General features: G+C 42.7%; 1 protein-coding gene across 1 annotated transcript; it reads left to right on the forward strand.

Annotated features, from left to right (window-relative positions):
• kirrel3l (kirre like nephrin family adhesion molecule 3, like) lies at positions 1-26,967 on the forward strand. Its single transcript, XM_066682348.1, has 15 exons — positions 1-58; positions 800-944; positions 3,623-3,816; positions 6,497-6,654; positions 10,401-10,551; positions 12,068-12,173; positions 12,721-12,869; positions 13,354-13,481; positions 17,659-17,785; positions 18,455-18,555; positions 20,680-20,878; positions 23,185-23,292; positions 23,508-23,617; positions 24,042-24,131; positions 24,305-26,967. The coding sequence occupies exons 1-15, from the start codon at positions 13-15 to the stop codon at positions 24,803-24,805; spliced, it is 2,313 nt and encodes a 770-aa protein (XP_066538445.1). The 5' UTR covers positions 1-12; the 3' UTR covers positions 24,806-26,967.

A 26,967-nucleotide genomic window follows, 5' to 3' on the forward strand; every position in this document is an offset into this window, starting at 1 on the left:
AGTGAGGAGCTGATGCTAGCTCTGGGTAAAGTGACAGTGTCCACCTGGAGCCAGCTCTGTGAGTAATGCTGGTGTTCTGGCTGATGTGTCCAGCTATATTGGTGACAGAGGAGATTGTGAATAGATATGGGTTAGTTTTTGCTGATGCTGCGCTAGCATGCTAACGTGCACTGTGCCTTCTACCATTCCCTCTGCTGCTGTAAAAAAATCACTGACCTCAAAGCACTGGTGCAAGCAGCATGACAGATAGTCTATCAGACTGAGGGAAGAGTCTCCCATGATGCTCCTGCAGTCTGAACAGCTCAGCTGAGAGAAGGAATCAAGCTGGACATGAGGGGAAAAAAGCCTCACACTGCTAGGACTGATGCTAATGAACTCTTTGACATATAAAACCAGATCACATGACTGAGAATACCACTCACTGGTGGGAAAAGTCAATGGCGCTTATCCTTTAAACTACAGACATTTATACTTGCTTATAAAAGTGAGAAATTGTAGTCTTGATCCACATATGGGCCCTTGTGGTGTAACACATAACTTAGTGGTAACATTAGCCTTGAGGAAAAAATAGAGGTAACATCATCCTTCATATAAAAATGTGGTGAATGTTTGTGCTGTAGTTAATAAAGGAAAAATTCAAATTGTATGTGTCTTTTGAAATTTTGGATTATTAGCATCTCAGCTAGTTTATTTGTAAAATTTCTAGAGTTCTGAATTATTTCTAAAAGTGTTTAAAAACTTTTGAATGTTCAAAAGTGATACTAACCTGTTTTCCATTCTGTCTTTTTTCTCCTCACAGTGGCTAAAGCAGCCTACTTTTCCCAGCAGCCCCAGGACCAGGTAGTTGTGGCTGGTCAGTCGGTGACGTTGCCCTGTGTCATCGTAGGATATCGAGGAATGGTGCAGTGGACAAAAGATGGCCTGGCACTTGGTGGAGAAACCAGGTGAGACTTTGAATTGCCATAATAATGTGTGATAGAACATATATGTATATTTATCTATCACATTGGTCCACTATACATATAGAGAGTTAGCCACTATATTATTATTTAAATGCCACTATTGGCCAGATTTGTTTTTATTGGTATACTCTTGTCAGTGCAGTGGTGTGACCCAAAAAATATTCCATCGAGCACAGCCATTATTTAATGTTTTGTCTTGCAATGGCACGTCACACTACGACTTCTAATAATCACCGTAGTCTCAGCACATTTGAGATATGTTGGTTTGCACAACTCTGTTCATTCTTGGTTAATAACCTGGTTTTCACTGTCCACTATTCATTTTTTATTAGCACACCATTTAAATTAGCTTTCCTCAGACTCACTTTCTCCTAAGACAGCTGTTTCACACCTGTGTGTGAGTCTCAGCGCTCACCATAATGCACTGAACTGATTGCCTGAGAAGTGTCTTGCGTGATTTTGAAAAAGTAATACGATCGATTTGTGCGTTTCCTGGGTTGATAAACTGGTACTGTTAATGCAAGATAATATCTTCATTTAAAATAAAAACATGCTGACAAAATGAAATAATACTATAATTTATTGGTTCTAGGGCCAGGTCCTGGTATGACATCTGGGTCTGGGCCTGGACCAGTGTTCCCCTATTAGTGACAGAACCAATCCCCTATTCTGACTGTGCATAAAAAAGGGGAAGCTACACAGGGAAGGGTGGGTGGTGGGGTTTCCTAATAAAGTGGTCAACATAATCATAAAGTTTACACTCCATGGCTGGGTCTACACTGTAAATGCCACAGAGTTAGCAGAACGGTGTGTATCAGATGAAGTGCATACTGCTCTACAGGAGTCCATTTATAAAAGCCAGGCCTGTTCCCATCATCATCATAATCTTTCCAATTATAGACCAGGAGACAAAATTCATTGGAGATCCGACAGGTAAAGGGCATCTTATTGTAACTAGCACTCTCTGTGGGAGATAAAGTGAGTGTGTGTGTCAGAGAGAGAGAGAAAGAGAGACAGAGAGAGAGTGTGTGTGTGTGTGAGTAATGTCATTGGTTTTCCCACTCTGTGCCTGCTTTATCGAGTGGATGAGCGGAAAAGGCAAAACAAACTCTGCATATAATACAAACGAGCGTTTAATTTGTCTAATCATCTCGGCTGTCTGGTCCGGCTAAGGTGGAGAATCAATTGCCGCTCGGCCGCGCACTGACATTTAAAGCGATTTCCCGGTGGCTCTGGACCTTACTGTGTGGGCAGGCGATAGCATCACTATGGCATCTCCATGGAGAGAAATCAGACGTCCACACGCGTGAGGCGTCTCACGTGTGCTTCGGCCCAACATGCTAATGAGTTAAAGCTGAATCTCATTGAGTGGGGGCCACATACAAACCAGGAATGCTAGAAAACAATGTTTAACAAGTTTTTTCCAATGTTATTTTTCCCATATTGAGCGAAAAACATGAAACCAGATTGCTATTTGCCTGTGATTCCTCAGGAAACATTCATTCATTCATTATCTGTAAGCGCTTATCCAATTCAGGGTCGCGGTGGGTCCAGAGCCTACCTGGAATCATTGGGCACAAGGCGGGGAATACACCCTGGAGGGGGCGCCAGTCCTTCACAGGGCAACACTGACACACACCTACGGACACTTTGGAGTCACCCATCAACCTACCAACATGTGTTTTTGGACCGTGGGAGGAAACCGGAGCACCCGGAGGAAACCCACGCAGACACGTGGAGAACACACCACCTCCTCACAGACAGTCACCTGGAGCGGGAATCGAACCCACAACCTCCAGGAGCTGTGTGACTGCGACACTACCTGCTGCGCCACCGTGCCACCCCCTCAGGAAACAAAATGCTTTAAATAGAAATTCCATGTGTGGTATAGCTAAATAAGTCTTGTAGTCATGTTGTGCTTTTTTCACTACATGGTACATCCTCGACTCAACTGGGCTTTTATGTTTTTACATTGGGCAATTTAATACCTGGACTACGTTTTTAGGGACTAAACTATGATTTGATTGGCCAGAGTGACTTGTCAATCACAACAAAATGCAGACTTTTGAAAAGGTTCAAATGCTCCTTGAATTGGTTGTCTTCAGCGAGAAAATCTTCTGATCTGTCTGATGGGCGGAGCACACAAATACATGATGAGTTAAGAGCTCTTGACAGTTGCTGTTGCTAAGGTTTCCAAATCTCGAGACAGTGTATTTTTTTACCTTCACTGGCTGCATTTGCATGGAGCTTTACTTAGGGAAAAGTGATCAGGGACCAGGTCCCAAGAAGTGTGATCAGCCAAGCCAAGCCAAGTAGGGACCATGCATTGGAGAAACACCAATAAGCAGGTAACACTGAACCAAATGAACATAGTAATACTAAAACCATGAGTTATTACAAAAGAATTAAATTACCTAGAGGTGTGATCCCCAACAATAATGTATTTATAATCTGCAGCCAGTGCAAAGAGGTGCAGCACACCATCGTATGTTATGGACATGGCTTTTTTAACACAAAATCATCACTACATTTAGTTTCAGCACTACAGACACATGTAAACAATGAGTTTTGTGGGGCATGATCAGTGGTTGCTGGGCATGACCCCACTAAATGACCACCTGCCTGCGTTAATTACCAAAGTGCCGATTGAAAAAAAACAGCCCCAGTGCTTCACACTCTCCTATTGGTATGATTCCTTCTCCAGGCTGGGCGCGCTACTCTCTGCTGGGGGATCCTTCATCAGGAGAGCACAGTTTGGTGATTGAGGCGGCGGAGCTGGCGGACGACGCTGTGTACGAGTGTCAGGCCACACAAGCAGGACTGCGCTCTCACCGGGCCAAGCTCACCGTTTTGGGTAAGTGCAGAGTGTGTGTGGGAGTGTGTAAGAGCGTTAGGAGCTGAAAGAGAGAAGCCCTCTGCTGCGCACCTCTCCCAACGTAGCGTTTATTAACTGCCAAAGAAATTACAGCATTCCTCATAGTCGCCAATTTCATTAGCGGTGTTTTAAATACTGCCTGAAATGTGGTGCACTGCAACTTTTACCTCTTGCTGCATAAACACTTCCTAGCATCCCCCCCACCTTTCACACACACACATACACTCACTGTAAGTCATGGCTTCGTAATTTATTCCCAATTTTAAATCATACCCCAGCAGTATTTTATTATTGTTATTTTTTTAACCAAGCAAAACTGACTCGACAGAGCCGGTGAAGAAAAATATCCCCCCCCCCCCCTCTCTCCCTCTCTCTCCCTCTCTCTCCCTCTCTCTCTCTCTCTCTCTCTCTCTCCCCCCACCAATAATCAAGCCTGTGAAGGGCCGGGATAATGTGATTGCCGCAGTCACAAATGACTCGCGTGGACGGTTAAAAGTCAAAGTCTGCACAGTTAGCACATTCTACAGTGACTCACAAAATTTGTCAACCGCAGGGCGGCTTTTACATTAACGCAATGTGAATGATCTACATATTCACTGCCATTTAGTGCTGGGGTTGGTAGATTGGGAAAGGGGGAAGGGGAGGTGCGAGGGGTAAAGATAGATCCATGGGGGATTTAAGTTGGTGTAACATTACTGACACCTAGTGGATGGCAGTGGGATTACAGTGACCAGGTTTCAATTATTATAGGCTTTTTATTTTTTTTTTTTTTTTTTTTCCCCCCTGCCTGGAGTGTAACAGTCTACTAACAATACTACACACTAACGTGTATGGGCACTCTGTAAAATCACCACTGAATTGCAGCCTCCGTCAGAGAGGGCCATACGGCTTTGTGTTCCTTTCCTGGGCTTGGCAGCAGTGTTTTTCTTTTTTCTTTTTTTCTTTTTGGCGAGTTCCCCCCGACAGGAGAGGAGCAAATGAAGCTGGTGTGCATGAGGGAATGGCCTGTATGTGTGCGCCCGTGTGAGGAAATCAATGCGGCCGGATGAGACCAAAGCAATCCGATGCAGTCAAAAGAGTCAGCGGCGAGGGTGCAGCCAAGGGAATCCACATGGAAATTAAAATCACCTAGCGCTCGGATTCCATTAGTGTCCGAGTGGCAGGAGCAACAGAAAGAGCCTCAGACAATTCTGATACAGCCACAGAAATTGGCTTGGCGAGGAAACGAGAGAGAGGGAGAGATAGAAAGAGAGAGAGAGGGAAAAAAAGCAGGATGCATGTATGTGTAGGACGCCTTCATCAAAGGTGGCATGCACTGCTTGCCGGAGGGCTGCGGGCACTGCCATGCAAATAAATGAACAAATCAGTAATTCAGATGCAACAGGGCCGAGTGAGAGGCTCTGTAAACAGAGTCATCATGACAAAAACCTTGCCCCCGTTAAAAGGCCAGAAACACAAGCCTTGGCCTCTTCTCCCGGAGAAATCGCACGACTCACTCAGTCTCTCAGCCCATTTGCCAAGACGCCCCGCTCTATATAGGTCAAATATCCGCCAACAGTGATGAATGCTTTAGCGCCGTTCGCTAGGAAAGGCCTCTGTGGGCAATGCCTCATGTGAAACACTATCTCCGCCGCAAGTCTCAACCCTGAATCATCTCCACTGCGCATAGCAGCCCACAACAGCTACAGCTGAAAGGAACCATCTGGCTATGCTTCCATTTTAGCAATGCCATATAGCAGTTGTCCATTTTAACATACAGCGTTAAGTTGTTAGTGGTCAGAAACTACGCAATCACAGATGTTTCTCAAGCTCAACTACACAGTTTGAGGCAAGTGTAGTATTTTAACCCTGTCAATTAGCAGAATACTATTTTTGCATCTATTAGCACCAGTTTGCACAATGCTAATTTGCAAGATTTACAAGCCTGTATGACTTGTTAGCAACATTGGCCTCTTAGCTTCAGTGAGAAACTAAATAAGTAAACTTCACACACCAGATATGTCCTGTTAGATCCTGTATATTTAGAGACGGAGGAGGAAACAATGTTTTGACAAACAGTTATTTAAGACCCAGATTATGCCTAGCCCCACTGTGAAAGGCATGTTCAGGAAAAAATCCATTTTAGTATTTTGTGAATGTCCAAAACTAGAGGTAAACCTTTGAAATTGGCTTCCTGGAAAGGTATTAAACCAGTGTCCGCAATGCCTCCCTATTCACTATTCCCTATAGTACTCACTATACAGTGCACTACTATAGAGAACTGAGCTCAGGAGGGTAGTGAGTGATTTTGGACACTACCACGTGCGTTTTTACCAAACAACATGGTGGATTAAGGGTATCCAATATCCACTTGTGCACATGGGTTGTACACTACACTAATGCGGTGCATTGTGGGATTTGTTTGAGTGCACTGAAAATTGTCCACTGTTTTCAGACACTACTACAAAATGGTGGAACCCCAAAATAGAGCACTATTATATAGTGAATAAGACACAGTTTCAGACAACGGTGCAGAACTGGCATGATCCCTTTCAGAAACTGACCATAGTGGAGTGAGAAATGTGGGCAAACGTACAAACTTTAAACGTCAAATTTCATTAACGTGTTGTTAAAATCAGCTCACTGTTTTTATGCTGATGCTGGATTCATCTTCCGTCAGTACCACCATCTGATCCCATTGTTGAGGGAGGTCCTGTGGTCCGACTGAAGGCTCACACACCTCACAACTTGACCTGCCGAGCAACTGGAGCTAAACCTGCTGCGGAAATCACCTGGTACCGGGATGGAGAGATCATGCAGACTGCTGTCTACTCTAAGGTGAGGTTGCAGTGTTCTTGTTTCTTGTTGTCTAGATGTAGACAAATTATAAGAAGAAAATTAAAAATAAGAATACGTTTCATTTATATAGAGCCTGTCTCAGGTCACTTTACATCAGTACAGGAGGAAGGGAAAGAACATTGCTTTGTTTACATAAAAATGCATGTGCTTTAATGTTGGTATTTTATATTGTCTTTCTGACAAAATGCAATACTCAACAAGAAGCACGGGGGGCGATATTGTTTCCCCTTTCTTGTTGCAAATCATTGTGGGCAAAGAGGTATGTATGCCCAGTTTGCATAATCACCACAGAAATGACGTGAAACTCTCTGGAGCAGCTGTACATGAGCTTAAGGTCCCAGACTAAAGGAATAAATATCCCGGACATTGTGTGGTGGAACAGTGGAATTGTGTACCTTTTAAATTAGTTGGAATAGAGTTTGTGATCCAGAACTAATAACCTTACATCAATACTTGACCTCATCTAACACTCTTATGGCTCAATGCCATCACAGAATTGTTCCATCTTCTAGTTCAAAGCCTTTGCAGAAGAGAAGACAAGGGGGACAACCTCTTAACATCAGGAGAAATGTTGGACGAGCAGGTGTCCAGACAATTTGGGCTGTATTATATTGTAGCTTAGTCAAATACACAGTTGGAGAAATGCTGGAGCAGACGGAGTAGGGTCTCAGTGGTATCATGCGCAGACAGCAAGTCTGCAAAAGTTGAATATCTGTGAGGCAGCAGGTCAGAGCTCAGCTGGATAGGTCTCTCTCTCTCTCTCTCTCTCTCTCATATCTGTCTTCACCTCCATGGCTTGTTCTGTACCACAAAAGTTGTAACATCAAAAAAATCTTTATATCACTCTTTCTCTCTTTCTTCTCCCTCTTCTTGCACCTTTCATACATTTCTGTCACTGAGGTGTTACTCTTTTAGCTTTTCCATCATTCTTCCCATTGCACTCACTCTCCATCTCTCACCACAGCCCATCAAGGACCCGACCTCCACCTATCTCTCTCTCTCTCTCTCTCTCTCTCTCTCTCTCTCTCTCTCTCTCTCTCTCTCTGCTCCGGCACTCCAGCATAACTGGAGCATGGTGAAGCTCAGACAGGCATAAGTGTTTGATACAGTGGAGTTTCTGCAGAGGGGGTGGGTGGGTGTGGGGGGGGGGGGTAGAGTTAGCGAGGAAGTACAGAGGGAAAGGGGGGTTAGAGAAAGGAGAAATCAGCCACAACAACTCCGAAACACAATGGAGAATGCGGCAGAGCGTGAACCTGCGACAGCCCTGAAAAGTGTCACATTTGTCATGCTCCCTGACCACGCTAAACACCACTAAACTCTACGTTTAAGGAGGCAGGGAGAGGAAGAGAGACAGGGAGAAAAGAGAGATAAACAGAGACGAAAGAAAGAGACTTGATGCCACCACGTGATGGAAAGAAAAAGAGGAAAAGGCACTTGTTTAAGAGAGTGGGGCGAGTGACAGGAGGAGAAGGATGACAAAGAAGCAGGTGAACAATGGGAGAATAAGGAGTGAGAGCGAGAATGAGGGAGTGGAGGAAAAAAGGAATGGTGGCAGAAGGAGGAAAAAAGAAAGGACAAGGCAGGCAAATGATAGAGAGAGCTGGAGAGCGGGACAGGTAGGCGGATGAAGACAAAGAATGCTAGAATGCAGGAATGGAATATTTAAAGAGGAGTAGTCGAGAGGAAAGAAAAGAGAAACAAAAAAGAAGGGAAGGGATTCTGGTGAGAGGAAAGGAAACATAGAAGGTGAATGACAGAGAGGGACGAGGCAGGTATGCAGAGGAAGACAAAGGGTGGATGAGAATGTGAAGGGAAGAGAAGGTGAAAGAGGAAGGAGAGGGAGAAGGAGGACAGGCTGCAGAGATAGGGTGGAAAAGAAAGATGGAGAGAGAGAGGGGGACAGATTGGATGGGTGCTGACAGAGAGCAATGTGATTCAATCTAGCATAAAAACGCTCTGAGCGAGTCGGAGGTGAGGCTGAAGTGACTTGGGCATCGATTGATGCCCCCCCCCCCCCCCCCCCCGCTGTCCAGCCATACAGACAAAACACCTCAAATACAGAAAATGTAGTACTTTATTCCTACATCATCTGCAAGCTTGCCATAAATTCACTACACACTCAGAACACAGTTCACAACTATTCAAACATACACTAACTCTAAATACAATATACACAATATCAGGAGAACACTACACAGCAATAAAACTGCCAAATGATACAATGATACACAAATGATACAAATGATACACACTGTAATGCATGTGAAACCAAATACAGTGACTGTGACATCACAATGGTTATCAACATCACAGTCCAATTGTGACATCACAATGTTTAAAAACATCAGAGCCCAATTTATCACAGTGCACCTTGCTAAAATTTAAAGGATTGTTACAGGATTTTTTTTAGAATTTACAAAGATAACAATTCAGAACATTCAAGAAACAAATTCAAAAGCTTAAATTCAGCTTTGCAAAGCTAGAAAACCTCTCAAATTCAACACTCCAAAAAAAATGAAAACCATTCCAATTCCTCAATCCTAAACTGAAATACTGTTCAAATTCAGTACTCCAAAATTAGAAAACATTTAAACAATTTTAACAGCCCAGAAAACTTTGGGTAAACTGAGTATTTAAACTCTGTATTTAAAGGCAACACCTACAATTGTGGGGAAACAACCTTCTCTCATTTGTTTACGTTCAGAAGCTCCACATTTTTAAGGTGGAATGTTGTGTTTGTGGGGAGTGGCACTGTAATTTGTTACTTGAGTTGTTTAGTTTTGTAGCACACACGAGTGACTGTGAGAACACTCACCCCTGGAGCAGCAAGCTGCCAGATATTCCTGGGGGAGCAGTGGGATATTAGGTGCTTTTTAAGGGGCAATGTGCCATGTATGTTGGAGGAAGAACAGTTATTTTTCCTTCCAGTCATGGAGATCAAACCAGCAGCCTTCAAGTGTGCTTCTCTAACCTTATTTAACATCCACTCCAAACAGCAGTGAGTGATTCTACTTTGTTGTATGCACCAAGCTGTACCAAGCTGTATGCACACTGAAAATCAAAATCAGAATCAACAGACAGGTTGTAACTGAATTTAAATCCAGTTCCACTATCAGAGCTTCAGTGGTGTTTTAGGGGTGGCTAAGCCCAAAAGCAGACCACAGCCTCACTTAGCCGTATCGATCCAGACGTGCACAATAAACAGATTTAAAAGATGATGCTGAACAGGAAGAGCTGATGGAGGACTCTCTGGGAAAAAAAATGTGCTCGCAGCAAAACAGCATCATAAAACACTGGAGCTCACCTGCCACACTCAGGAGAACTGCGTTCTAATCCTGCTGAGTACTCACCGCGCAGAAACATCCACATTCTTTCAGGCAGGATTAAAACGAGCTGTGGCCAGCTGCCTCACAATATGATGAGTCTTCATGATACGTGACTTAGGATCTGATATGGCAGAGCGGTTCATGATATCGTACCTGGAACCATATCTTCAACAGAAATTATGAATTATGATGGCACTAAAAGGTTTACAATAGATGTGTAAACATTGCTGTGAGGATTTGATAATATTCAACATTTTCCTGACACTACCCTCATTTTTTCATTTATAAAATTTGAAAAACCTAGAAATAAAAGATCAATAAACACAATAAATGAAATGAGTAAATAATACACCGCACTGTAATTGTCCTGCCCTAACTCATGTCTACTTTGTTCCTCAGTCTCTGATGGAGGATGGGAAGAGAGAGTCAGCGGTCAGTCTGTTACCCATGGTCCCTGAGGACCGCGACTCTGGACGCACATACACTTGCCGAGTCCTGAACCCAGCCGCCCCTGCTGGACGTCAGACCTCCGTCACCATCAACGTCCAGCGTTAGTGACCTTTCAGCTGTTCACAACACAACACTCATCACGATGTTAGGAGCTTTAGTTCAGCTCAATTGCCACCATCTCATTGTGGATGTATTGAATGGAATGGTGTGAGATAAACCTTTGAGAGAGATAAATCAATTCTTAGACCATTAGTCAACTTTAGGGACTTCAGGTGCCAAAGAATAGCTTCACAACAGCAAGCAGGACTGTGGTCTAAGTATACAGCTAAAGCAGCTGGTTCAAAGAAATCTACTAACTCATTTCTGACTCAGCACACACAACTCAAATAAAAACTGTGATGTTTAAATAGTGGTTTTGTTTCTTTCAACACTTTTAATCCTATATATACATTAGAATTAAAGAATATAAGTATGGATTCCTGACCCCATTTATCTATGTCACGTTTTAAAACAGAGCTCTGTTCATCAGTAAAGGAGCTTGGGCTCCATCCCAAATAGTGCCATACACCTCACATAGTGCACATAATATTTAATAACACTACATGAGTGCAGTAACTATTTTATGACCTACACTGTACCCTACAGAGGGTGTAGGAATTCTTTTGGGATTCAAACTGGACTTTGCTGCAGCAAAGAAACACCTCTCACTGATCACCCACATTTTCAGGCAAGAAGAACTACTTTATAAACATTAAGCCAAATCAGAACAATAATTTAGGCAGACAGTTGTGATAAAACATTATCTCCAAGAATCTTTCAATAACTCAGATATTTAACCTGTAAGCAGAAGGAAAAAATTTGAAAAATATATATGGCTTGAGTGAAAATACATGATTTCTGAAACTTGTATATAATCTGAGTATGAATAACTCACTCGGATTTGGTCCTAAGAGCAGAGAAATATACTGCTATTTAACAGTTTTCAATTATATCCTATGAAGAAAAGGCTAAAATGGCTAACAGCACATAATGTTATTTTCTCCTAATTATGAATCGCTGTGGAATCATTAACACCCGGCACACAAAGTGACCAGCGCAGGGAGAGGAGCTGTGTATGAGAAAAATATATTTCACATCTGTTTACATTAGTGCTGCGCTCTGAAACCAGACAATATGGCATCCACATCACAAAAAATAATCATGTGATTGCAAGCCATGGTTAGACTGAGGCTTTGCAGCAGCTGCACATGAGCCTGAGGTCACCATACCCATTGAAAATGTCAGGTAGAGGGATATAAGCAGTGGACTTTGTCATCAGACCTTCACCAAAATCTTCTGACAGCTAGTATAAATCCTTCCTAAGGAAGCAGATTCATTCCTATTATTCATTCATTCATTCATTCGTTCATTATTTGTAACAGCTTATCCAGTTCATGGTCACGGTGGGTCCGGAGCCTACCCGGAATCATTGGGCGCAAGGCAGGAACACACCCTGGAGGGGGCGCCTATCCCTCACTAACCACCTATTAATAACATTGATTTCACATGAAATGTTGGAAGTCTAGTAACAGTCTTACAGCTGTGATCCTCTCTGACCTGGCGCTGTCGTGTTTCAGATCCCCCTTCAGTGACTCTGTCTGTCCAGCCGCAGACGGTGGTGGAGGGAGCCAAAGTGCTGTTCATCTGCTCCGCCTCAGCCAACCCAGAGATCACCGGCTACAGGTAGAACAACACAGCACTGCTATCAGCACATAATCCCAGATTAGCACAGCATTAAAGGACACAGATATCACCTCTGATAGGATTTGGATTATTGCTGGAATGTCCGGCTCATAGCTGTTTCAGCATATTTCAATCATGTGACACAGCAGTTAAGTGTTTATGGTTGTACACCATGTTGTTCCTCTATCTCACTGATCATGGGGTGTGATCACTGGTTCTGTATTAAAGCTTAAGTTCCACTGTCCATACAGGAGCAGTTTGTAATTGTGCAATTACATGAACCACAGGGTGGCACTCACATCAGAAAGCAGGTGTGATTTAGCTGGTGGGTTTTTCTCAAACAAACTGGTAGTGAGGTATTACTGTGTTTTGATCTGGTATGAGTGGATCAAACACAGCAGTGCTACTGGAGTTTCTAAACCCCACAGTGCTGGACTCAATAGTACAGACAGCCTCCAAATTTTTTGACCATATATTTTGTTCTCATAACTTTACTGTGGATCCTGAATAGTTATCATGGTCTAAACATATTTCAATGCCCCTCTAGGTGGTCCAAAGGTGGCATCCCCATCTCTGAGGCTAACGGGGACAGTCTGGAGGTGACAGTTGATTACTCATACTTTACTGACCCTGTGTCCTGCGAAGTGTCCAACTCTGTGGGCAGCACCAACGTCAGCACCCTGGTGGATGTGCAGTGTAAGTGTTTCTACACTACTTTCACAATTGCTAACATTGTAATCAGTTGTATTACTTTTCTATCCACTTTTTAGGCATAATAGCTATGCTGCATACATCCAACAAACCCAACCCATGATTACAGTCTTTTTAATATTATTATTATTATTATTTAACAGCTCACCATATGCATTTCAAGCCCTCTCTTACTATACTCTTGATTGCTCTTGTTTTGAAAGTCACCTACTGTCACGCCAAAGTACATCCCTTTCATTTCTCAAGGCTGCAGTCACTTGTGACGTAACAAGCTGACGCACATCAGACACACACACGCGTGTGCATACACAGATCACATCAAAAGCTCTCATCTTCTCATGAGACCGTCCCACTGGAGACACTCATCACGCAACACTAATGAAAGTCTTTGTGCAATGTTTATATGAATAGCAGCATCAATCTATTTATCTACATTTTCTTTTCTGTTTGTCCTTCATTCCTGCTCCAGTTGGCCCAAGGTTGTTGTCTGAGCCCAAGCCCCTCACTGTGGACACAGGTATGGATGCTGCCTTCACCTGCGCCTGGACGGGAAATCCTCCTCTAACTCTGGCCTGGACCAAACAAGGCTCCAGTGTGGTATGCCACCTACTTTTCTCGCTCTTCTAACAGTCTTCACAGTTCCCTGAGCATATGGCCAGTGTTTCCCAAGTCTCCTACTCAGGGGCTTGACTTTTCTTTGAGAAGTGTGGTGTGTTCTCCCTGTGTCTGTGTGGGTTTCCCCCAGGTGCTAGTTTCCTCCCACAATCTTAAGACACATGTTGTTAGGTGGATTGTGAAACAGGCCTGTTAGCCAGTGACTGGGTGAGTGAGTGAAACAATTGAATGAACAAATGAATGAAAAAATTACAACTGATAACTACCATCAAAACCATGGGAACATATCATATCGTTCGATTTTATAAGCCAACGATATATCGGTCCAGTCCTGAACTGGATATTTTTGTCTCTAAACCCTGACTCATATCTCCTCAGCTAATTAAAAGCTGTTCTAGTCATTAATACAAACAGGATATACACAGAAGTTCAGGGGGTCCTCCAGGACCAGGAGTGTGGTAAACACAGATCTCAAGTATTAAAGATGATCTGTATTGATTCATGATGCGGAGCTTAAGGAAGGAAACACTGAGCTTAATCACAGCTGATCTGCTCCTGGCACAGCAGTGAGATGAGTCTGATCAGTGTAGGAGGATCGGCTGCCATCTCTGAGCTTTATCCCTTCACCAGAGCTGGCTGACAGTCAGCTCGCTTTCCATACACCAGCGCTGCTGTGTTTCAGCCCACTGTAGACCCTCTGCATCATGCTGCAGACAAATATCTCCTGGGAGCAACTCTCATGCCATCTAATCGGATTTCACAAAGAGCCTGAGAAAGCAAACAAGGACTGAGAGACCGAGTTTAAAAGCTAGAGGGCCGTGCTAAAGCAATGGGCTAATATTTTTATACTACAGTGAGCCCCCTCCCCACACCCTTCAACCCTGTCTAAGAGCAGGTCTGATCTAATCTTGGCGGTGCGTTTACTTCATCGCCATGAGATATGGATTAATTGACTAATTCGATGAGTGTCTGCGAATGAAAAATCGAGGGGGGGCGCTAAACGGATTAATCTGAGTTTAGCGGGGTCACGAGGGGAGGGGTGTCTAATGATCAATGGCGCCTAACGAGCCACTGCTGCTTGTGTTACTAACACGGCAGAGGTGAGAATAAAGCACAAACCTGAGTGCCAGCACATACACTTTTACCAGCTTTGGAGCCCTGCCATTGAAGAAGCAATTCTGCTTTCCTAACTGGAGCTTTCAAGATGCTTTTAGACTGGGGTTTTTAAAAGAACTATCTATGGAAAGGTGGGAAATCTCCAAAGAACCTTTTCTAGCACATATATTAATATGAGCATAGGCCCAATCCAGTTAATGAATGCACTTTAGACGGTGACTCAAAAATTAGAACAGTTTTTTTAAAAAGTCTTCTTATTAAAGAAGCACGCTTCTAAACTAAGAAACACTGCAGGAGAAATGAGCTCCCCTAGGCTTGCCTTCACCAGGCAGAGAACTGCATCCAGTTTTTGGGTTAGAAATACCTTAGTACAAGGAAAAGCATAAAATCTGCTCAGCAACATTACCACCTTGGGTTATCATGCCCATTATGAATGACTGTTTTGAACATGCTAACCGTAGTACATTAGCAAAAAGCTGTCATTCTCCCAGGGATACAACAAGAGGGATGGAAATAACACAGAAACCAGCTAGAGCACTCACTTCGGGGTGTTGGCACTAGACGTAATTCCTCAGTGCACTTCTCAAGTACTAATAATTACAGATCAATTTGGGCTTTTTTATAGACACAGCCTTTATGTAGGAGCAGTACTCAGCTAGCAAACCACTGGTTGAGCTGGTTGGAGGGGCAAGGCTACACAGATTTGAAATTAGTTATTTTGGGGGTTTTTACATATTTTTATCATTATTTTCTGTGGGCAGGGAATGTCCGACACTGCTTTAGTGTGGCAATATGTATTTTTGGTCATTTTACACTTACAATTGGTTATAACTAGAATATAATGTTCTGAGAAATAATCACATTGTCTTTTGCTTAGCTGACATTTTTCATTATTACTCTTATTATTTATGAATGTCAATTACTCAGTGTAAAGAAATGAAATGAATTGGCTTTGACTGAAAGCATTAGCTGCTCAAGCTTTTGGGAAAATGCTGGGGTATTATGGGAAATGTAGTGCCTATAGTGAATTCATATGGTGTGTTCTGTAGCTCTGCTCAGCAATCCAGGCTCAAACTGACATTTTACCTCTGTGATTTTATTGGGGCACAGCAACATTTTACTGAGGCATGTGCCCCAGTATAGGGATACCCTGTTAGTTAGGCATCTAGTGTTGGTTTAAAAAGCCATTAACAACAATGTTTTACATTTCTATATAAGTATGTCAATTATTCTACTCCTATAAACTCTAAAGCATTCAGTCACATCTGAGCTCTTCGGATTATAAACAAACTCCTGAATCAAGCTCAAAATAACACTTATTGTGAGATAAATGCATGCAGAATATAATATCTATCCATGTAGTATGTAATATAACATTTTCACTGTATTTTTATTAATAATTCCGCATAATGATACCACCCCATCACTATACGCATGGGATAACACTACATATACACAACGACTAGCAATGACAAGATCATCCTGAGAAACATCAAAGCGAAGGACTGTAAATATTAGCCCAAATGCTGGGGAAATTTTGAGAGGTGTTTCTAGGAGCAATTTTGCTGTCTCATTCTATGCCCCATTACCGTCAATGGGAGGTAAATTTTGCGCTATATTGTATTTCTGGAGCACACATTTCACATAAAAAGCCCCCCCTTTAATAAAGTGGAAATTGGAAGAGGTCGGGCCATTCTTTAATGCAAAGAAATTACAGCTTCCAGCAAAAAGTATCCCCTCGGCATCGGCGGCAGCGGGCTTCCTCTGGTGTACGGCTCCAGTAATGAAATGGATGACTGGGACTAATGGTTATGGCTCTCTCTCGGGGACTAAAGAGCTGAAATAAACACACTATTGGCTTTTCAAGACCGTCCCCAGCACATGCAGTGGACATATATTGATGATGTGATAATGATATTCTCCATATGGGAGAATTTTGAAGGCAAGGGATTGCAGCTGTGTTAATCAATAGCTCAGCATGAGCACTGTAGGTTTTTTTTTTTTTTTTTGGTCACCGATTCAGCTCATACCCAACACTTCATTGCGTTTTCAATAATCAAGTACTGTTACTAACTGTGGTTAATATGATTAAGTATAAGCTTAAGCTTAAAACTTATATTTATTCATTCATATATTCCCAGAAAGCATTTATTTATTTATTTTCCGGAATGCTATGCGCTGCAGTGCTATGCTAAGAGTTCTTCTAAAGCTTGAATACCTGTGTGTGAATACCTCATGGCCTTGCTGATAATACAAGATTCGAAATCTCTTTTCCAAATCTCTCTTCGTGGCAGTCCATATTATTTGGTTATCATCCAATACCTAGATTCACTGGTTAATAAATAATGATTTTAAATAATGTGTGCTGTTAATTTAACAAATTCATTCAATTAAGAAGAATCTGAACAGAACATTGTTCTTCAGACTCACTCATATCCTACTACTTTATAGAAAAGAAATGACCTTATATTTCTTATTTGTATTATATTATTCTTTTTTTGCATTTACTGTGATTATATATAACTTTATACAAGCACCATGCGTACTGAGAAGGCATTAGTTTAATCTTATAGTTAATTTATCTTATGTGCCTAAGATTCCTGCACAATACTGTGTAATCCATCTACCAATGTGTGCTTTTGGACCGTGGGAGGAAACCCATGCAGACACATGGAGAACACTCCTCACAAACTCCTCACAGACAGTCACCCGGAGCGGGACTTGAACCCAAAACCAAAAGCTTTGTGACTAATTATATATATATATATACATTTAAATTTACATTTATTTAAATTTATGCATTTGGCAGACGCTTTTATCCAAAGCGACTTACAATATATATATATATAAGAAAATTTTGGTTATAAGGTCAAAACAGCTGAAAACCAGCAATATATTCATCCCCAAGTTCAGCTTCTTCAGTGTGTGCCATGTCAGTCCTTTATCAAAAACACAAGCTCTCAACATTTCTTGGAGCAGGGATGTAAGCGTTCTCTTAGCATCGCTGTGTTACTGATGATGTGTTTGTGTTTGTGAATGGCAGGTGCTCAGCAACAGCAACACTCTCCAGTTAAAGGCAGTGACTCAAGAAGATGCTGGGACTTACACCTGTAAAGCCATCGTTCCCAGGATTGGTGTCGCAGAAAGAGACGTCACTCTCACAGTCAACGGTAAAGTCTCTTTTCTCTCTCTTTTTCTCTCTCTCTCTCTCTCTCTCTCTCTCTCTCTCTCTCTCTCTCTCTCTCTCTCTCTCTCTCTCTCTCTCTCTCTCTCTCACACACACACACACACACACACACTCACATACATGGTTCCAAAGTGCTTATTAAAGCTCTTTATAGAGTGTAAATGAATGTAAATGTCAGGAATAGCTGTTTCTGAGGAAGCTATTTCAGGAGCTCATTCCTGAATACAGTGCAGTCTCCGGTGCTAATAATGCAGGACTCGCTCATTAAAACCGCTTCACACTTCTCCACACATACACACACACACATACACACACACATGCTCACTATCTCTCTGAAAAACACACATGCTGCCATCACTTCTGCCTCAAGGTTTCTTGCTCACATGTGCACACACACCGGCTTCCATCCGTTTACATGATAATAATAAACTTAATAATATGAAAAATAAGGTGAAGGAAAATAAGAAGAATACTAATAAACTATTTACTTGTAATGTATTTTCTAAAACGTAAAGCTTGTTATATATCTCTATATGTGTCTTTCTCCCTCCCTCTTCTTTTGTCATTGGATCACAACTGTTACTCTTACATTATAATAAGGATATTAATGATAATAATAAATTATCTCTCTCTCTCTCTCTCTCTCTCTCAGGTCCCCCCATCATTACAGCTGAATCCACTCAGCAGGCTGTAAAACATTCAAAGGGAAAGCTTGAGTGTTTGGTTGGGAGCAGTCCTCCACCGGACAAGATTGTAAGTGTGTTTTATTGCCTTGGCTGTGTGTGTGTGTTAAGCAACCCCCCCCCCCCCCACCCCCCATGTCTTTTTGGTTGGGGATAATTTCCTGTGAGTGGAGAGGTAATCAATGTAATTGTTGCACAAGTTCCTCAGTGATTTCAGTCCTGTCTGTGCAATATTTCCAATTATCTTCTTCCTCATGGAGGTGTTAAACAACATTTTCTAATATTTTCTGCAGCCCAAACCTGGCAGATATATACTGAGCTACATCAGAACATGGCAGCGGTTAAATATACATTTCCAGGCTAATGCTTATGGTTTTACGGTGCTGCTTCTAATGGACTGCACTGGTGTAAGACAAGGTTAACTGAATGTAAATGTAGCTGAATTAGATATAGATTAAAAGTATAAATGTATGCATATGGTAAATAGAGCATAAACACATTTATTCACAAAGTTACTGCAGTAAAATTATGTTCCTCACAATTTAATACTAATCCCATCTGAATGGTGTTTAACACTCTTCACAGCTTTCCAGTGACAAGCTTTTCCCCAAGCACTGTCTTTTCTGCTATTTTGTTTCTACCCTCTCTCTCTCTCTCTCTCTCTCTCTCTCTCTCTCTCTCTCTCTCTCTCTCTCTCTCTCTCTCTCTCTCTCTCTCTCTCTGTGTGTGTGAGTGTGTGTGTTTTAAACACTTGAGGCTCTCCTCCTCCCACCACCACGATCAGAAGCAAACTTTCTCTTCTGTTGTTGCTTGATTTTTTTTCTTGCTGTCTGCTTCTATTTGTGTATCATACACACACACACACACACACACACACACACACAGCCCCATTAGAGGCTGCTGGCTGAAGAGGTTACTCCTGTAGCTCACCTTTCCCACCCCCACAGTTGTAGAGTTTATACACCTCTCTCTCTCTCTCTCTCTCAATTAATGCCCAGCTCTATGACCCCCCTGACCCCCACAACATGAGCAAAGCCTTCAATGGATAATTAGGGTCTAAGGTGGAGAGAGGAATAGACAGAGAGAGAGAGAGAGAGAGAGAGAGAGAGAGAGAGAGCACAAAGAAAGTGTAAGTAGATAAATGATGGGCATTCACAACAAGGAAAGAGCAACAGGAAGCAAAGAGTCAAGAAGAGGCAGAAAGAGAGAAAAGGGAGTGAGAGAATGAGAGAAGGCCAAGAAGAACAAAAAGCCACCAGGACAAGAATGTAAAGAAAACAGAGAGAAAGAGAGAAGTAAGAGAAGTAAACAAGAGATTAAAAACAGAGGGAAGGATAAATGATGGCGTGTCACAACAAGAAATCAGGCAAGAAAAATAATAGAGAGAGAGATACGAGTGCTGTTGTACAGGTGCAGGTGGTTATATTGCAGGTTGTTGTTAACAATATAACAACCCTAATAAACACATACCTCACACACCCCCCTCTGTGATTTTATACCGACCTGAAAAAGAACAGCTTGCCCTCTCTCTCTCTCTTTTCTTCTCCTTCCATGCATCTTGCTTTCGTTTTCATTGCATGTCTGTCCTTATTACATTATTTTTGTCTGCCCCTACTTTTTATTTTTCATGTTTCTTTCTTAGTTTTTCATCTCATACTTTCACTTTTTTATTTGTATCAACTCTCCTACATTCTTTTATTGTCTTACTTTCTTTTTCTTGTTTTCTCCATTTTGCTTTATTGCCCCCCCCCTTCCCCACTCAACTCTCTCAATGCAATATACTCAGTCAGTGAAGAAATACAGTTATAAACCCTAACAGCAGCCCTTGTGAAGCTCAGATTAGGTTCATACTTCAGTCCATGTTAATAGATAACAGTATGTCATACAATGTCAGTAACAACATAATTATAATCATAAAACAACTTAAGTCAGTTTATTTGATGCTGCTTATTCGTATCAAATGAGTGTGTGGTGATCTACAGTTTGGAGCATAAGGCAGAAGCTTCCATAACTTTAATAAGGTTTGTCTGTTTGTTCATTCGTATCTCACGTGCAAAGCTAAAGAAGCAAACTTCAGACACCATACATGCCTTGCCTGACTGATTATGTTTGGGATATGAAGAAAATCTAGGATCTAACTCTTGATTTGAAGCAATGTTTTTTAAGTCTAACTCTGTCACTCATCCATCCTCAGATGTGGACGTTCGGGGAAATGAGCTTGTCATCCGGCTCCTCTGGTCGTTTCTCTGTTCAGACCGTCAACAGCGACCGTGGTGTCCTGTCCTCACTGATCCTGTCTGAGACACTTGCCCAAGACTTCCAGCTAAGATACAACTGCACGGCCTGGAACCGCTTCGGAACAGGCACCGCATTCGTCACACTCAAAGAGCAAGGTGAGCATCTTCTCCACAACTCAGATTTATGTGTCAATGTCAATGTAATTCCTGCTGGCTTGTGGTTCCAACCAATTCGAGTAGGGATAAACTGTCACGTGTTAAGTTGCCGAGCACAGATTGGCCTGATAGACTTGTCAAACACAATTAAATGCAGATATTCTGCAAAAACTAGCCATGTTTTTAAATACTTCTGGATAGTGCTTCAAGAGCTGGACAGTGCAACAAAGAGGAAACAACTGATGGGCGGAGCTGTGTTCAGTCCCAAACAACAACAAAAACAACAACAACATGCAAACAATGCCTAAAGTTACAGCCACCATTTTTGTGGTTTCCAATGCTTGTGGTTCCTGTTAGAGTCAGTGATTTGTGATGTCACCAGCTACATTCCAGGGGGTTGCAGTGATAGTGGAATACAAAACAGGTATCAGGTATGAAAAAATGAGTAGAGCTGGGCAGAGTAGGTAACATGCACTGGAAAAGCCTATTGCAAATTTCTTGTTATCACAACATTTGCAGCAGGCAACATTGCTGTTGGCTAGATGCACGTAGGTTTTGAATCATAAATAACCAGTAGCATAGGGAGACATATAGGCACAATATGGTACAATGAATAACAGACAGTCTTGTAACTTCTGAAGCTGTGACTAAACCTGCTTCAGTTGAAGAGAAATGACAGCTGGACTGACTCAAAAAGGTACAAAGACAGATTTAAGACTTTAAGGCTCTTTTTGTGATCAATATTTCACTTTCTCTTGTGCTAAGGGGAGAGTAAGAAAGGATGAGAGAGGATGAAAGGATGCAAAGATTTAAGACAGGCTTTTAAAGCCAAAGCCTTGCTTTGGTCATTTGTAATGTGAGGAGATGCGAACGAAAGCAACTAAGGAGCGGGAGAAGAAAAATGCCAAGACATGCAAGTGAAGAGGTGCCAGGGGTTTTGTGATGAGACAAGTTTGTTCGGCGCGTTTGGGGATAATGTAAGGGTTTCATTTAGTAGGTTAGAGCCTGTGAAGTGAAGGGTCCTTTCTGGCTGTCCTTTTTATCCTGGATAAATCGTGACAGGTCCTTCTTCAGAGTGAGCGGCCATCACATGCAGGAAACTGGCTAAGGCGAACCAGAGAAAGGAAAGCCCTCCAGTAGCACGCTTATCTTAATTATACACTGGCAAATCAATATCATTTAATCAGGAGATGGTGTACTTAATGAATACATCTGCCCCATAACACAGATATAGATTTTGAGCCTGAATCAATTAATTCAAGGGCCGATGGGTGCCCCTGTGTATCACTTGGCTGGGCCTTCGCTGGGCTCACGTAGAGGCACTGGAGCAGAGACTCGCTTAAATAAGGTTGAGCGCAGGGTAGTGGGAGTGGGCCTTTTGTAGTGGAAGACACCGAAAATGAGGTCCTAGCCAGCAATTTGCATCAAGGCAGAAGAGGCTCGTCTCAGGAGAGGCAGGCAGCAGTGCTATCTCCCGCAATCTCTAATTAGATTAGTGTCAGCTGCCTCGCTGCACGTCAGGCCTGGTTACCCCTCTTCCAGCCGAGATTAGAGCCAATCGTTGGGCCCCAGGACGCCACACTGGATGAATTTCTATATGCGGAGCCACGGCTGGAGATGTGGCTGAGGCGGATGGTTTTGAAGCACATTTGGCACTCCGCTCCAGATCCTCCTGGGAATACGGCAGGACTCGCTAGTTTCTGCGCCCACGCATCTGGAATGAAAGAGTACGATTCTTAAATATTCTCAAGATTTGTGAGCTTACCATTTGGCATAAAGGTGCATCCGTGTTTTAGTAATGATTAAGATTTCGAAGGAATGGCTAGGAGAAAAACCATAGGTTACCCAGTTCTGCCTTTGTGCTAGTTGTGTCGGTCAATTAAGTTAAGCTTGCTTCTTTAGTTTTACACTGGTTAATACATCACACACTGTGTCTTTACTGCAGTGAATTTTTAGGTAATTTCAAAGAGACTTGCTTATATGGTTTCTAACAGTGTTGACATGTTTATAAACATAGATAAAAGTAAAGGCAAACAGAACTGCTACTGCTTCTTTAGCTACATTAATGCATGTCTTACCATGCGTGTAGAAAACTGAACGTCAAAGATTGCCAATCTTACACTAGACCAACATGAACTTACTTTGCAACCCTTTGAAATACAGCTACCCTCTAGGTGCTGTGTGCACCATCATTTTCCAGAAACACACTGACACAGCTGTCAAACACACGTAAATATTCGCCCACATGCCAGCATTCAGGGTCGACTCTGTGGTAAGTGTTGCACCTTTCCCTCTGTGTGTTACAGAAGCTCTCCCCATGCTGATCATCATTGGCGCCTCAGTCGGAGGCGGCTGCGTTTTCATCGTCTGCGTCATCACCCTGGTGTCCATCTGCTGCCGCCACACTGCCAAAGGTGAGGTCAAATGTCAGTTTGGGGTGTGGGCTCATTTTTCTATGTGCATTCAGAACACGACTGGGTGGCAGTCAAACTGTCCAACTAGTAAGAGGTTAATTATAAGGGCAGCTAACTTTCCTGGCAAAGCGCTGACCTCTGACCCTCTGCGGAGTGCTTTGTGAAGTTGTTCTCTCATTAATCTCTGTCCACTCTCCCCACTGCTCTGCCCACAGGTAAAAAAGGGACTCGACTGTCCAAGAGTGACATCCGTGTGCAGATTGTTCACAGTGACCACAATGCTGCCCGCGGAAACGACGATGAGGAGGATGTGAAGGAGCCAATGGTGAGCAGCCCTATGATGTGTTTGGCTGAATCTGACTGAAATAGCTTTACAGTTCAGTAACCTCCACGTAACGTGCATGTTCTATCACATCTTTAAATTTGTAATTACTAGTCTCCATATATGATGTGAAGACTTTTGTAAGGAACCGAATGTAGTTTTCTAAGGTCTTGCTCGAAGAACACTTGCAGAACCTTTAAACAAACTGAGACGAAGTAAAAAAAAAATGTAATTTAAGTCGTAGGAGTATCATAAAAACATTAGCTGACATAAAGACATTATCCAGCACTGCTGCCTTTTTAAGCCTTTTCACGCTTGGCCACACGTGGAGTAAGAACATCCTGATGTATTCAGAGCTCAGCTGGTTTCCAATGTGAAAGTGCAGTCACAGCAATATGTAACCCAGGCGTGTGTTATTCTTTCACAGGCTCCGAACAGCAGCGAGTCTCCTGGGACGTCCCGCACAGAGCACAGTGATCTGCTGGAGGAGGAGGATGATGAGAGATCAGATATCAAGGTAGTGCTCTCTTTCATTAGAGTAGTCAACAAATGCGGGAAAATTAAATTAAGTTTAGTGCAAAACTGCAGGATCTGAGAAAGCAACATCTTGCATTTCTATGACCACTGTAGCTGTTGGACTTGAATCTCAGGGGTCCCATATTCATGTGCATCTTCCCTCTCACCCTTCAGGACCCCACCAACGGCTACTACAACGTCCGAGGCCATGAGGACCGCCACATCAACCGTAGCGGCTTCTCCGAGTATGTCCCCAACTCTCGGCCAGTTTACACGCCGTCCCAGCTGCCCTCTCCCACTCCAATGTACGGACAGCAGGCCAACGCACAGACCCGCGTCTATGACTTTTCTAACCGCTACGCCACCACACCAGGCACACGCAGCAACTATGAGCAGCAACCACAACAGGCAACACAACAGCAGCAGGCCACACCAACCGCTTACCCTCAAGAGCCCGTATACTCCGGCTCTGGCTACCTTCCCTCCACCTACGGCCGTGCATTCACCAGCTACGTCAAACCGGCCTCTTATGAGAAGGTGGATGGCTATGAGAACTCGGACCAGGCCAGCAAGGTGTCCAGCTCGTCCCGTTTCTCCTACGCATCCTCGCAGGTCTCCTCACAACAGTCCGACTATGGACGCCCGTCCCAGCAACGCATGCAAACACACGTGTGAAGGACGTGGTGTATGTAGAGACTCACCCATGGCATGACACGTTCAACCAGACAAGGAACTGGAATCAGAATTGGAATTGGCTCAGAATTCCCCCTCACCTATACACCTTTTCTGAAGGAAAGATTTGAATGCTGGATTGATTTGAAATGGGACTTGAAGGGCAATGGGGTCTAATGTTGTACCCTTGCCTTACTGTCACTTCTTGCTGAATGTGGAATCCGAAGGAAACTTTCGGAGAAAGGGGAGCTCTGTGGTGATGATCCGTCACTTCTTGACTGTACAAGCTAATTAAGTTGTGTTTAGCATTGTCTACTAGCTAAACGTCTGGTGAATGAATTCCATTTTGTTATTTCACTAGACCTGTATGCATTTCTGCAAGGAGACACATGAGAATGCTACAAGCCATCCCACTTCTGGACCTGTGAAGTGGCTGACGTAGTGTTGGGACTAGTGGACTTAAACGTGAAACTAACCTATGTAAATGAGAACCTTGTGACATTACGCTGGACCACAATCAAATTTAACATTTAAATAATCAAAAAAAAAAAAAAAAAGAACAACAATGTCTTACTTGATGGCATGCTGAAGGAATTGTAAGCACATTAGTGTGTCTAGGACATGAGGACTACCCTGCAACAAAGGAGTTCAAGGATAAATAGACCTGACACGAAAGAACTAGTGGATGTTCTTTCTGGGTCTGTTTTAGAAGCCTTCTGTCTGCTGTTTGTGTCATGTTTGTTTGTGCTCTTGAGGGGCTATTTTTGAAGAATAAAAAAGAACTCTGCAGATCAGCAGGAGAAGCAGGAATCTGAACACAGCGAATACAGGCTACATGTGGCACTTTGGGTGTATTTCTGTCAATTCTGTGGAACAACCTCAAGTTGAGATGTAACCCAGATGACAGAAGAGGTGGCGGTTTGAAACCGTGAGGCGAAAAACGGCATGAGGCTGCCCATAGAGAAAGTGACCATGTTGCAATATGCTGTCAATATATTCCGATGTGTACATCATGGAATATACTGCTGGAATATACTGTCAGTTTATTGCTATTTCTTACGATTGACTTTGCGATTCTGGCATAGTCTGGAATTGCTGCCTTTGCTGAATGAATGGTGCCTCTGCTGAGTGAAATTTGTTGGTGGCAATCTGCACTCTACGCCACAATGGGTTCTTTAAGAGATGCCAGAAGATGAACCAGTGTCCTTGGTTGCCAGAGGTAGATCTGAAGAACATTTTAAAGGTAATGCAGATTGAAGGTTCCTTCACATTTTGCAAGGCACATTTTGCATATCTCATGAGCAAAGATTCTGATTCTGAATCCCTAGTTCTTCAGGGAGCCAGGATTGGTTCTTTTTCAAATACTTGACACCAGAACTCTGTTCCATGGCATCATGCAAAGAACCCTTTCTGGCACTTTCATCTGACACAAACACTACGCCTTGAGACAGTTAAGCAACTACTGTGGGGTTTTTTTTAAGTAAAGAAAGCATGGGCTAGGTCAAGACTTTACAAACTTTTGTCGACACAATCAAGTATCTCCAAGATGTTTACAGAAAAAAGAAGCAACCTACAAAAGCTACAGATAAACGAGTGTAAAAATCCGGGGTACTCCCTCCTCCTCCTGTCTGTTGCATGCAGATGATGTGTCTATGTGAACGTACTTGAGCATTTCTTTCTGTGTCCATTCCCTGTGTAAGACATTGCTTTAATGCACCCTTCACGATTCGGATCGGATCCTGGCAAAATCCACGTGTGGGTTTTGGGGATTTGGGATTTTGGGTTTTTTCCTGTACTGCCATTTTTTTCTTCAGACCTGAGTGGTTGGCTATATTGGGGAAAAAGAAAAAAGAGACAGAAGAAATTCACAAAGTGAACTGTGTCGAAAATACACAACATTGCTCGTCTTTATTTTTATACTTTATATAAGCCTTAATGTACAGCTCGTAAGCTGCTCTACTGTAAAATACATTTATATTATAAATGCATATAAAAATATATCTGAATTGGAATTTTATTTCCTCCACAATCTGTTCGCCCTTAGGCCTGCGTTTTTGTCATCGTTCTTGAGGAAGTGAGGGGACATCATTTTGGTTTGTTTTTGTTTCCTCGAGACACAATGAAATGTCCTTTTTCTTTTTTAAAGACTATGTATTAAGGTTTTA

This window comes from Hoplias malabaricus, chromosome 1 (genome assembly GCF_029633855.1).
Source record: "Hoplias malabaricus isolate fHopMal1 chromosome 1, fHopMal1.hap1, whole genome shotgun sequence".
Classification (NCBI taxonomy): Eukaryota; Metazoa; Chordata; class Actinopteri; order Characiformes; family Erythrinidae; genus Hoplias; species Hoplias malabaricus.

What these genes read in the sequence shown, in the direction of transcription:
- kirrel3l (XM_066682348.1), top strand. Translation starts at nt 13, where the DNA reads ATGCTAGCTCTGGGTAAAGTGACAGTGTCCACCTGGAGCCAGCTCT. An exon ending in AGACTGCTGTCTACTCTAAG is followed by an intron (nt 6,655 to 10,400) that starts GTGAGGTTGCAG and finishes TTTGTTCCTCAG; the next exon opens with TCTCTGATGGAGGATGGGAA. An exon ending in CTGCCGCCACACTGCCAAAG is followed by an intron (nt 23,293 to 23,507) that starts GTGAGGTCAAAT and finishes CTCTGCCCACAG; the next exon opens with GTAAAAAAGGGACTCGACTG.